The sequence below is a fragment of the Apteryx rowi genome, unplaced genomic scaffold (assembly GCF_003343035.1).
Source record: "Apteryx rowi isolate R43461 unplaced genomic scaffold, aptRow1 scaffold_140, whole genome shotgun sequence".
Lineage (NCBI taxonomy): Eukaryota > Metazoa > Chordata > Aves > Apterygiformes > Apterygidae > Apteryx > Apteryx rowi.
This window is the reverse complement of record NW_020447642.1, coordinates 1,510,387-1,524,227: the sequence shown is the minus strand read 5'-3', so window position 1 is coordinate 1,524,227 and position 13,841 is coordinate 1,510,387. Positions and strand designations below refer to the sequence as shown.

General features: G+C 39.1%; 1 protein-coding gene across 1 annotated transcript in view; it reads right to left on the bottom strand.

The window, feature by feature from the left end:
* Window positions 1–13,841, bottom strand: part of PLCH1 (phospholipase C eta 1) — a 97,024-nt gene that overhangs the window by 29,028 nt on the left and 54,155 nt on the right. The window contains exons 7-8 of the mRNA XM_026057790.1: window positions 12,961–13,131; window positions 2,183–2,276 (exon numbers count right to left, since the gene is read on the bottom strand). Coding sequence (XP_025913575.1) covers window positions 2,183–2,276; window positions 12,961–13,131 — 265 coding nt within the window. The remainder of the gene's footprint in view (window positions 1–2,182; window positions 2,277–12,960; window positions 13,132–13,841) is intronic.

Sequence of the window (13,841 nt, the reverse complement as noted above, 5' to 3'; positions counted from 1 at the left end):
AAAAAAAAAAAAACTATAGATCTATACACCAATTACCCAATCTGTTTTCAGATCAGATGTTTCCTGCAGACCCTCAGGAAGGAGATGACAAAAATGCATGTGCAAAAATTCTCTGAACCCTGGAGAATCCCTCTACATCAAATCCAATGCACAAACTAAGGTAAGTGTGCTAAAGCTGTCTCCCATAGTTCAGACAAAACCATTCCACCAACAAACAGAACACAGAAGGGTGTTATTGGCTCTGTTAGAATTTGGTGGATGAAAATATCCTCTCTTGAAATTGTTCAATGAGATAAAAATGATTTCTGTTCACCTAGATGCTAGTGCAAAAACACAGTATGCAGCTAAAAGATGAGTTATCACTGTTAAGAAAACCTTTGCCTTTTCCTTCTTTTTCTCCCTCACAAACTGGTATCCCCTACCCCCTTTTGACTCTTGGTAAAAGATCAGTGTAAGGGAGAAACCAGGTCAATTGCTTAGGCAGCAGCAGCCTTCATTTCCCGGGATGCTGAAGTGTACCTTGGAAGGTGAGTCACCCACTTAGGGGAATACAGCTGGGTAGGTGGGAGGGAGGGTGGGAACATCAGCCTCACACTGAGCAAGGTGTGAAGTATTTGAGGTGCGCACCGTGTTTCTCTCACTGGACCTAGTGATGGTAACAGGTAAGAGTTATCCCATCCTGTTCCATCACGAATCTGCCTTCAGTAAGAGGAGTCAGAGGAAAATCCTCAAAGACTGGAAAGCAGAAGAGAGATACAGGAATGTGATGCCTGAAAGAGTATAGGCTTGGTATTCTGCAGATACGCCAGGACTTTCTGTCGCTACTGATCCCCCATGGGTCCCAAGTCAAGAAGCAATCTTCAGAAGTTAGTAACGGTGTCAATAACAACAAAACAAAAGGGCACACACCTACTGAAATTAATGAGGGATCTGACAACTTATGCGCATCACAGGACAGAACCAAGAGCCAAACTGACATCCGTACTTGAAAGCAGAAGGCTTTGCTCTGAATTTACTTCTGACACTTATTTTAACGCTTTGCCCCAGTGCTACTCTTCCATTGTAAGTGAGCATTAACCCCACTGAAAACACTGCATGGACAGGGTAGCAGCCTCCTAAGGGGCTGCACTGCAGCACAGGTACCATGGGGACCCACACTAGCCCATTCACCAGCTCAGCTCTAGTTTACAGTTTTTTCTATGCTGCAAGCTTATCCAAGAAGATTATACTGATTTATACCACTGTAAATCAAATCAAAATCAAACCAAGAAAGTTTTTAAACTATCCACTTTGAGAATGTGAAATATAAAACATTTCAAAAGGACAGTGCAGACCACACAAACTCTGAAAGGAACTCAAACGTAAGAGGAGAAGCAGTAAGATTAAAAGAAACGCTTTCAAAAATACTCTTTTTAAATGTCACAGCTTGTTCACTTTGCTTTATTTCAGTTTAAGTGAATTGCCCAGAGTCACACAGGAAGCTTACTGCAGAACTGGAAGGCTATGCTCAGGCTACACTGTGTGGAGAAAGACTTTTTTCCCCCCCTACAGAAGCCACCCAGCAAATTATTCTGCTTCATGACAGCCATCTTCTGAGCAAATTAACAATTCAGACTGGAATTTGATGCTAAGCAGAATTCTGAATATACCACCTGCAATTGCTTTAGCAAACAAGGTGAACAACTTACTAAAACCCAAAGAAAATGCAACTGTCCTTATTTTATTCTTTATTTCACATAAAGATAAATCAATGGATTGTATAGGAGTGGTTCCAGATCGACAGAGATAGAGAGCAGAATGCAAACTCTGCTTTTATTACTTCAGTTAGAACAGGTTACAGTATAAACCATATAGTATAAAATGTTTTGTGTTTTACAAATACACAGTAAGCAATAAATTCATGCAAGTCTGAGGCATTCAAATTACTGTATTATGGATATGACATATTGTAGTGTAACAGGGGTGGATAGCACACTGCTTTTTGGATAATTCATCCTGCCTACTCTCTCATCCCTCCCGTATCTCACAGAAATGCACCTGCTACTACTGACCATTGATCTTTTATGTAATCTACTATCACAGTCATCAAATATTACAATCTACACCAAAATGGTGTTAAAGCTTTTCTATTCCACTACAATACGTCAAGACATGAAAATAACTAAGAAATCAAGAACTTTACCTTCAATACCCAAAACATTTTGCTCCTTGTTTTCTTCTGATACTTCAAATTGCTGTATGATGTCAAGACAATATTCTGGTGTCACATTATTCATCTGCACAAAAATGACAAAGTTAGCGTACTTATTTTTTCTACTATGAGACCAGCTTTTCAAAATCTACTTCAGGCCTCTAAGTCCAGTTGAAAATCTTGTGCTCAAACACAATTAAGACCATCAGTAACACTCCTGTTAAAGGACCTTTCCAGATTTTATTTTGATTTGATTTTGTCAGTGCTCCACAAGCCTCACATCTATTTTACCTGTGAGGAGAAAAATAGGAGTGAGAGACAGTGATCACTATTAAAAATTATGTCAGTTGAGCTTAAAAGATAAAAATTAGCTGTTAAGCACAATTAATAGTTCTCATTTCAACACTATTGCTCAGTACAACTATGAAGTGATATTCTTTAATACAATTTACTTTAAAAAAAAAAAAATCGGTGGAGGTTGATTTTATTTTCACACATTTTCCACTTCTCTGATTTCATTGCTTCCAAGAGAGTTACCTATAATATACAGGCTATGAGATAAATAATTAGATTCTGAAATGCAAACCAGCAGTCCTTCTGAAAAGAATGAAGATTTTATCACCAGTTTCAATTAGCCCACAACTGAAGTCCTAACTAACTTTAATAGGGCCAGAATGTCATATAGATATTTATATTTCCTCTAAGATTAGAGAAAAGCAGCAACTTTTCAGTCATCTCTTTTCCCCTCCTCTCCCTCCCCCTCCCCCCATTAAGTTGTAGAGAACCAAAATGAAAACATAAGATTGGGCATATTTTTTACCTCTGCTAATATCACAGGATGGCGATGATGACACTTAACAACTTTGGCAGCTTATTTGTAGCACTATCATCTTTACTGTTTGCACTCAGCACTCTTTGCCAAAGTCAGCTGAAACACCCTTCTTTGAATTGACACTTGAAGCAGTCTGGAAGCAAAGGAACATGTAGTTCCCTTTCTTAAAAGTGTGTCAGCCCTGTCAACGTGATTGCTTCAGGCAAAGGCAGGAGCGAGGTTAGTCATGCTGCAGATTACGCAATACCTAGTGTTTGAGGGGAGGGAAAAAAGAGTCTCTAGTCTTTGAATAACTTGCCCTTTCCATCATTTCCTGTAGTTTAGTATTTCCAGCATCAGCATTCAACTATATAGAAATCTTTTAAAAAAGTAGATTGAGAGAGTCAATCTGTCTTAAGGGCCTGATTCGGTCAAGTGCTGAGCTCCTCCTGAGAGATCCTGGATGTCATGACTGCCATGACATCTAACGCCTGAGAGACTACAGCTTAAATATGAAAAATAACCAGAGGAGAAAAAAACCTAGCTGCATAACTGTTAGATGTATAGTAACAGATGCAAAGTGAGCAGTTCAACTTATATGGTGACTCCAATTGGTGGGGGGAAAAGTATTAGCCTGAGGAGAAGGATATTTTTCAGTCTGTTGACTAACAGGAAGAGTCAGTTACATCAGTGATGACACTAATTGGTTAAGCAGCAAATAAGAAAGGCTAACCTAATTTTAACCTAGGTAAGGATCTGAATTAAAGCCAAAATTATTTTAAAAGAGGTTAATATTCCATCCAGAGGAGGTCAGATAGGGGTCACTGTTTATTTCATGAATGACTTAAGCTGCCTCTACACACAGTCGTCCCTGATGCTGGAGAACAAATCCACACATTCGACTTGAGAACAGGGAATTCCGGTCAAAGGAATTAATCACAGTGCATCAGCTTCTCCTGGATAAATCACTGCAGGACTAAGGTCTTAAGTGGGAACATTTCTAAGCATTGAGTGACTATTAATGACAATGCATCTGCCATTAATTATGGCAAATTTGCACAGGGGAAATTCCCACGTCCTGTTAAATTACTCCAACAATTCAAGTCCAGAGTCAGATTATTGGCTTACCATTCCTCATTACCAATTGTCCTACACACACGTTCATCCTCTTCTAACTATAGTTATGGCATGCACTTGAACCTCTGAATGCTGGAATTTTGATGGCACTTCCAGAGCAGTGCTTTTGATTCCTGTATTTGCTTGAGTTTTTAATCTATCTGGAGCTTTGCCTTCTGGAATGCTGGTTTACAGAGGTAGGTAGACAGCGAGACATCATTACTTACAAGTCTTTCTTTCAGAGTCTGAAATATACATTTGTATTACAAGCCTGTGCTCACCTCCCCAAAAGAGTTGTCTTCTTAATTTAAGGTAGATTTTCCATTGCACCTAAGTATAAAGACTTCTCATCAGAATTTAATTATTAGTTTATACCAGAAGCTATTTCTTTTAAGATTATTAGAGGGGGAAAGTGAGACAAAAATGGGATCTCTGTAATAAAAAAAGCCAATAAGTATGAAAGTGTTTGACATAATTTCAAAGACATAACATCACCTTTCATCCCCGCATGGAGATGCTCAGATGAGCAATTGGAGCAATTGTCTTATCTATTTACTTTAAAATCTCTCAGAAGCTTCTATACTCACAATAAACTGATTTTCTCAAAGTCTTTTGGCAGATGGATGAAAAAAACTCTGCTTTTGGAGCACTCAGTTTTCACAACTGTGCTAACATGAATGAAAGCTACTCTGTGAGCTTGAGAATTCTTATGCCCCATCATTGATTAGAAATTCCTGGACAAGAAAAGGTTACCTGTCATTGGCCTAGTCACTTTATGAGGTCTTTCTTTGATTGATGATGATGCCGCCACTTTTTTTCTTTTAAACCTCTTCTGATACTGCTTCTGACCTCAAGACAATAGGCACTGAATTAGTCTGTCACTTCCACGCCTGAATCAACGAGATATTACATGGTATCTCCACTGCTGCTTTGGCTTTGATACCTTTTCCCAAGGCTAGAGTTGGGTAGCAGTTACCTGCTTCGTTTGTTATTTCAAGTGTAAGCTGATAAATTTACATCAAAGGCAGTAATGAAACAGTAACACCATTCATGTATAGTGGATGTTCTGGCAGTAACAGCATAAATTCCCTTTCTAAGGCTGCTAAATGTTTGTGGGCAGGTTAACAAGGACAAAAAGGTCATTCAAAATGCTACATTTCCTCACTTGCCACTTCTATTAATATAAATTAAAAAAAAAAAGCACAAGAACACATGAAGTCTCTATGTGTAGGAAAATTTAATGTTTGCTTGGATTCCACTGACTGCACTGGGAGTTAAACTCATGCCATTAGTGCTGTCCTGAAGGGACCTGTTTTTCTAAACATGGGCCATTATTTTTATTATAGGAGCATCTCAGCATCTGATTAGGAGAGCGCCTTGCTACTGTGAGTACTATAAGAAGTCATCCTCACACTTCACTTCTCAGTGAAAATTATCTCCTGTGGTGTGTATGCAAATTATGTGGGCAGGCTAGATACAAAACAAATACAATTTGCAATATTTAACCATCACCAAAAAAGTCAAGTCTGCTTAAAATATTAGCTAATTATCCATAAATTCCTCCAATCAAATATTGCTAGTTCATACTAAGCAATATTTTTTTATTTGGACCTCTCTCTTTCAATAGGTTTTTGAAAATCAGTTTCCCACACAACAGATTTATTTAATAATACAGAATAGGATTATATACTACAGAGAAAGTTTTATATTTAAAAAGTCAGGGTTGACAGACTGTCAGGCATGTTAAAAAAAGATTTGTCTAGTAAAGCACTGAGAGATTTTATTTGTCTTAATAAAGAGACATTTTCCTAATACAAGAAAAACAATTACATTATCCTATCCTTTTTAATATTGACAGATCCATGCGCTTTAAACTGTCATCCATCTCTAGCTGTGTTTCATTACCCACACAATTTCCGAACCGCTTCATATCCAAGATAGAGCCACTCTACCTTAGGGGTTTTTTTGTTTTAACATTTTGAATTAGTTCTAAATTACTCTATTATAAAACATACATGATTATAATGGCTATTTCCAAGGTTCTTGACTTGACAAATACTCAAATTATCTTGGAGCTTCTGGTAACACAGCTTGCTTTAACATTATATCTCATTCAAGTCTATACTTTAAAATTTATCTTTATCAAAGTGTAAAACAGTCTAGATAATAATGGGTAATTCTGAAAATCTGTTGGACCAAACTTCTACTCTACAGGCTCTATTTGGAATTCAAAATTAGTCTAATTGAATCTATTCTTACCTAGTAACTCTTCAGCTTGTTGCCAGCACACGCTTGTAATGAATAATTAGCAAACTACTTGTATGGAAGCTGAACCAACTTGTTTTGGTTCAAACAGAAACCTCGACTCACCATCCATTGTTTCTGTGACCTGCAGGAACAGTATTTATGAAAAAGACCCAGTGCTTTGGTTCTTCCCTAAACAGGGCTGCTAGTGTAAAAGAGTAGAAGCAGTACACTTTCCAGAGCTATCACTTATTCTTCTTTGCAGACAGATGAGTTAAAGGGAAGAGATGCCTGCCTCCGCAGCTTCACAAGTGAAAACTGAAGTGCTGGTCAGTGCTCTATGCCTGGAAGAACAGATTGCAAGGAACACAGAAATTTCACTTCACAGGATGACTGAGAATGAGGAATGGATACCAAATGGTGACCAACAAGAGAAAAACTGCAACCCACAAGCTGAGAATTGTTTTCTTCAGCTAACAGAAATAGGCACTTGAAGGATACACAGACCCTTATAGACTAAAATTTCTAATAAGCATCCAAATATCAGATGACATCCTGAAGTAATTCTACAGCATAACCATGAAAGACTCTTTTCATTCACATCTTTCTTCTCTTCTCCCTTCCCTCTGCATTTCTTGCACAGGAAAAGGATGGCTCAGCTTGTTTTTTTCTCTGAACATCTTATTTATATCTGCTAGCTAAGCTGACATGATGAGATGCCTACTAGAATTACACAGGATAATAGGAACAAGAACAATTCAGTAGAGAAAACAACTGATTATCCCAGCTCAAGTATATGTTGCTGTTTAATTACAAACACTATTTGTAACAGCCTCTTCTTCAGCACAAGCAGACTAAAATTAACTTTTTCATGATTCCACATGGCTCCTTGATGTCTGAGTTGCAGGGTACTTGTGTGCTTTAGGAATGAAATTGTCTAATCTTGTCTAAAGCTGCATCTGTTAAGGAAAAGTCCACTGACCTGTGCTTTTTAACTCTAGCTTGAGAGAGATGACAACTTAAACTCCTCATTTATTTTTATTAAAATTTAAAGTCTTCTGTTAGAAGTCTCCGTCTTTGGAGATAGTCAAAAGCCGTCTGGACACGATCCTGGGCAAAGTGCTCTAGGTGACCCTGCTTGGGCAGGGCGGTTGGACTAGATGATCTCCAGAGGTCCCTTCCAACCTCAGCCCATTCTGTAATTCTGTGAACAGAGCGCTGATGGTTTAGGCTTTAACTGCTCACAGGTAATTATCCTATGACAAAATCAACATAGAAATAGTCAAGCCAAGCAAGGACATTCTTCCAATTTCAAGGTAAGCTATTGATGCAAGGTGTCATAACGTACCAAGTCATCACATAGACCAGTTATACTGATCGTCCTTGTTTGCAAGTGTGAGTGAAAGGAAAAAGGAATCAGCTTGCTTTCCAATTGAGAGTTTATGTTGCTGCAACAAGAGTTTCTGCAGAAAGCAGTAAGGATTGACCAGGCATCATCATCTGGTTTTATCTTCCTTGTTTGAGATTAACATGCTCCACAGTCTTTCCTTCTTTTTGAGGTCCACAGACCAGCATCAATATTCTTATCATTTCTTACTCCTTTCAGGATATTGGTTCCTGCTATCTTTCAGTATATGCTCCATTTCAAATCACATCCTCCAGTGTCACTGTAAGACCTCATCTAATATTAAGTTGAAGATTACTGAAGACAAGATTATCAAATACAAAAAGATGCCATTTATTTCCCTAACATATACTGACTCATTACATTTCTTTAAAACCAAAACCTAGAGAGCAGGTATAGTGGCTTCAAAACATCCATTTTCTAAAAAAGTATTTAATGTTCATTTCTTAATGAAAATGTGACAAAAAGCAGTATTTACTGCAACACTAGTTATTCCTGTGTCACCACATAATTAGTGTAGGACAAAAAATAAGGATAAATTTATTTTCTCAAGCAGACTTATAACTCAAAATCCACTACCCCATATTGAATAACTAATACAAAGCTTTACATGATAATATGTACATGTTCCCAAGGTGTAACTGTTGTAAAATTACTTCCTCTTCAGTCCAATTAAAATGACTGGGGGCAACCAGTTCCACTGGCTGATATTTAATAAGCTATTTCAAGTCGTGTGTTCATGCCCTGCTGATGAGAAAAGCTGCTAGGACACAGTCCTGCTATATGAGCCGCTTCTATCCCTGTGTGGCTGCGCAACTCCATTTCACTGTTAATTACAAAGAACATCAGAAACAAGTCAATACGGTGAAGGATCAGATCTCCAAAAAACCACATTAAGCATACACTGGAACACTCAGTTTTGAAGATTCAAACGTAACCTATTCAGTGTGGCACTAGTGCACCTACTGTCACCCTGAGGCTCAGGCAGCATAGAGCAGTGGCTCTCAACCACAGAATACACCAGTTTGGTACCGCTAAGATGGCACGGTGTTAACATTTCCATATGGTGCCTGTCACTCCAGGGTACAATGGGGCACATTGCACAATAGGGAGCACTTTCCTGGAGCATGCAGCACATACAGACTGCGGCTGGAGGCAAGATCTCAGCAGGCTGTCCTTTTTCTCAGGACAGATGAGAACTGTATTGCAAAGTAACTGATCCATGGTAAAGCAGCAGGTGGCAATCAGGCACACAGAAAACCTTTTCATACATTTTTTCTCAGAAAACCAAAACTAAACATTTCAGGTTTGTAACACCAACACAAAGCCTTGCAACTACACAAAACCGTTGGCACAAGTGTCAGAGGCCTCTGCTATGGCTGTGAAATAGAAGCACTTATGTGACATAAATACAGCGGAGACACAAAAGGAAAAACAGATACTGCAGCAGCAAGCAAGCAGTCAACAACTGTCAGCTGGCCAACCCCCTAAACAGAACAGCTCCAGGGCTCCAGAGACTGGTGCAGAATGAGGCCATTCACTCTATAATACAGGTCCAGAGTGGCCAGCAACTGCGGAGTTGCTCTTTAACATGAACAACAGTGTTTATAGAGCCAGATGCTGAGCTTTCACCTGCCCCCCAAGGACAAGTACGAGACAAGCTCTGTCAGTTGAAAGAGGCTGGAAATCCTGCTGCGGCAGCAATCTGTCATTTTACAGGAGATCAGTTTCTGGGCAGGACTAATTCAGACATTGATATTGGTTCATTAGGAAGCAGCACTGCTGAAGAGACAACTGTCAGGCATGCAGACCTGACCGGACACCCAGGGATGTTCCTCCCGCACAGTCATGTGCGGCTAGAATGACTGAAGCATCAGCAGTCATTCCAAGAAACCAACCTATTTTATGCTCCCTTATTCTGAAACCATATAATTGCAATTTCAGTAGTGATGAAGTGAGTTTAACTGCACCTAAGTGGAAATAATCTGTTTCGCAAGCTCTTGAGTGAAAGCAATGGGAAAGCCTCCTTAAAAGAAGCAAGCCTGGCAAGTTAAAAAACAAACACACACACAAAAACCACCTTAGTCTTCTGCCCTCAGGCTGCAGAACATTTAAAAGCCTTGCCAAAAGAGTAGCAGATGGAGTTGGACGGACTGTCCACGAATTTCCAAGCAGCCAGATGAGAGCAAAAATTAAATGTTTGGTTAAAGGCATTTTAGAGTTGCATTATGATTTGAACCATTATCAGCCTTTGAAAGCAGTCTTACGTTGCCTGAGGATATTGTTATCACTCATGTCTGTGTTCTGAAAATGCAAAAGGGTAAGTCTGCTCTAACACTGTTAATACTGGGAAATGAGATGAGACGACAGGAGGGACGAGGCAAAAAGTGCAAGGTGCTTCTTAGCACACTGCCAAGAGGTTCATCTACAGAAGGTCATATTTTTATTTATTTATTTGAACAGTGTTGAGAAGACTGCTTAGAGCCGAGAGTACTGTCTGCATTCAGGATATGGAATGGCGCATAGACAGAAGGGGTGCAGTAAGCCAGGCTGGACAGTCAACTTATTTTTCTGCTGCATCAGTAGTTTCATAGTGTCCTCGTGTACCCAAAGACACCTGCCTCTCTCTCTGCCTCTCTTCAACACGTTTTTCTTTCTGCTGCAGTTCCCCAAGTGCCCTCTCGTATCACTGCTCTTCAGCTGTGTCTGGGCACTTCAGCATCTCCATGAACACATCTTCCCTAGAGGATTTCTTTCACTTCCTCATCAGTGTCAACCTTGCTACTGCTGTCAAGAGTGCTCCACTGAAGGGCACCTAGATAGAAGGCACTGATTAAAAAGGAAACAAAATAAGAAGTAGTGAGCTCAGAAGACTTAGGGCAATAGCAGAAAGGGAAAGACACAAATGTTTTGTGCTTTAAAGTTGCAACCAGCAGAGTTGTCAGAATTGCTTGCAGGAAAACTTGTGTGTTGAGGCTATCACAGTGTTATTAGTGGCAATTAGTTCCATGTGTCAAGGAAGGAGGAGGGAAGAACTGGGGAGTCAGACACATCAGGGAATTGCCACAATGGCCAGAAGGGGAAAAATTCTGTAACAAAACACAGCTCGTTGATATCTCTTGCTAGGGATAACTCAGAGAGGGCAGTCACTGCAGGATCCCCCAACACCATGAGACTATGCTATGATGGCAGCCAAAACAAGCTTCTTTACTCAGGAAGCTCAAGTAGCTCAGGGAGCTAATTTATTTTCTACAGGTTGTTTTGCAACAATACTCTCTGCAAGGATGCATGAGCTGTGCAAACAGTGAAGGACCAATTGCCAGAAAGACATGAGTCCTAGAGATCAGGAGGTTCCTGTCTAGTGTACAAGTTCTCCTCAGGGATTCCCAAGAGGTGTCCACACGCACAATTTTGTTAGTGGGTTAGCCTCTTTCAAGATGGGCATGAAATTCTCCCCTGAAGCAACATACTTCAGAATGACTTGAGATTTTTCTGTTCAGCTAGTTTATTCATAGGTACGTCAGGGGAAATCTCTGACCTTCACCCAATTTTGTTTCTTCAACTGCTTATACTTTTTAAAAATTCCTCATCAGCATCTATGCTCGCATCGTTCCCTGAACCTGGCCTCTCTTGCTTGCTTCAAACCTTTAGGTATGAAGTTTTCTTTGCATAAGCTGCACAGACTTTCCTAAATAAAATTGGGGAAGAAGGCAGAAGGAAAAAAAAGGGGGGGGGGAGGGGAGAGAGAATTCTGGACACCTTGCCCATGGCCAGAGGGTGCAATACCTCTGCAACAGTTCAAGGAGGTGAAGTCAGATGAGCCACATATGAGCAGAGAACTTTGCAGCTTGCAGAAGTGGTGTTACTGAATTGAGACAAACCTGACGTTCTGTGATCTCACAACTGCTTTCTACATGGATCCATGAGAACTTCTGTTCATGTAGCTTGGTTTTCTACCCATCTGCTATAGCCCACAATTGCTGGATGCCAGCTGTTTACAACAGATTTTTTTTCATAATCTAAAAGGCATAACGTAGGAACCTAACACCACACGCAGCCGGTAAGTAAAAGCAGCATGATATTAAGTGTATTTAATTGCAAGTGGAGTTGCTATAAGCAAGAAAGCAAAACGAAATAAATTCTGAATTCCAAAATAATTCATTTTCTAATAGATATCCATCTGTGTTGCATCACAGAAGTGTAATCTTCCCTTAAATATCTAATCAGGATTTAGGCCACATTTAAATGAGGTTCTTTTGGTTTGTAACAAAACCTGGCAATTTCAATGAACATTGCTTAATCTTGTTTCCTCATACTCAAATCAAGATCGAGACATGAAATAATTATAACTGAACTATTATATAAATTGCTCATTATCTCCATGACAGGAATCAGCAGAACATATTAAGAATCTAACAAAGAATATAATGCCAAATAGTATTACATAATCTCTCTATATTTTCATATCACCATAACTTTTTGTATATTTGTCAATATTTAAACTGTTGCTGTTACAAGGACTGTTGCTTTTATTACTGCTACTACTACCTCTAATACTTGGGAACTCATGAGATACATAACAGTATCATAGAATTCAATTTTGCTTACATGAACAGATATGCAATCACAAAAATTCATCTTAACACAGGTTACTGAACTAAGCTAGACAGGCAAACCACTTGCAGATAGTCACAAACAAATTGGTTTAGTTTGCTCTTTGCATTTTGGCATGTGTTTCCAGCTTTAAAACTTATCACATATTACCCTAATTCATTTAAGAGTGTACCTGCCAAGACTTAATTATGAAAGGTCTCTCCTGAAGACATAAGCACCTCCCACACACACACATCATGTCCCCAAAAAACAAGCTATGTTAAAGAAAACAACTGTGCTAACACACAAAAGAATTGTATACAGCTGAGAAGTATGAATGTGACCTGAATGCCATTATAAACTACCAAACATTAACCACACTGCCCTGTGCTGCCTTTCTTCTACCAGAGTCCCAAAAGGTCACAAACATTTCTAGAAGCATTTAAAAATAGTAAAGAATTTAGATTTCATTTTTTGGTTCCAGCATCTGTTGTCTTGTCTTCCCCCAGAGCAAAGCTTTTTCCAAAAAATCTTTTCCTCTGTTTGCATTTATTTATATGCATGTACATACATTTATTTGACTGTGTGATATTCTCGTACCTTTTGTTCCACCTTCAGAAATTGAGCAAGTTCTTCAACAGTGAGGTGATCCTTCTTGTCACTGTAGCTCAAGAGCAATAAGTAGAGATCTCGTCGTAAGGACATCATCTTGTAAAACACTGAAAATTCTTCAAAATTTAGGGTTCCCTGATTCTCATCTGTGTCAGCTTCCTAAGAAGTAAAGACACTGAAGTAAGGGTGCTAGAAATATATGAAATCAAGGAATGAAGTAGAATAGGACTTACGTACTAAAATTTAAGAAATTCTAGTCCAAAAGATTCTGTTCAGTCTCAGAAATCCTAGTAGGCACTGCCTAAAACAACTGCAAAATTATAATGACATCTATTGGATTTTTTTGGTGAAAGGAGTTATTGAGCTAAAGATACAGGTTCCCCATGAAGATCTCAGCTCCATCTTTATCTTTGAATTTATTTCCCATACAAAGATGCTCATCCTGGGCTTTATTCTAATCTCTGTCACTCTTGCATATCTTGCAGTTATCCTGGATTACAACATAGCAAGGAACATAACTCCACTTCTTACGCTCCTCCAACTGCAGAAGCAGACATTTAAAAACATTCATAACAATATTACAATCTTAAATTTATGTTAAGTCAAACTGTAACGCTCTCCCAATTGCCAGCAGCACTCTGTAGGGGAAACAAGTCTGCAGCAGCAACTAGGTTCCACACCAAAATATATCCCCCAATAACCCCAGTTCTCACTGCAGTTTTTGTTTATTGTCAGAGGTAGGAAGGGAAGAAAATAGTACTTAACATATGTTAATACAGGCTTTTTACTGTGAACATCTGCCTAAGAGGATTGCTTTGGGTTTACAAAACAAAGAATATATTCTGGAGAACTGCTGTCATACTAGGTAG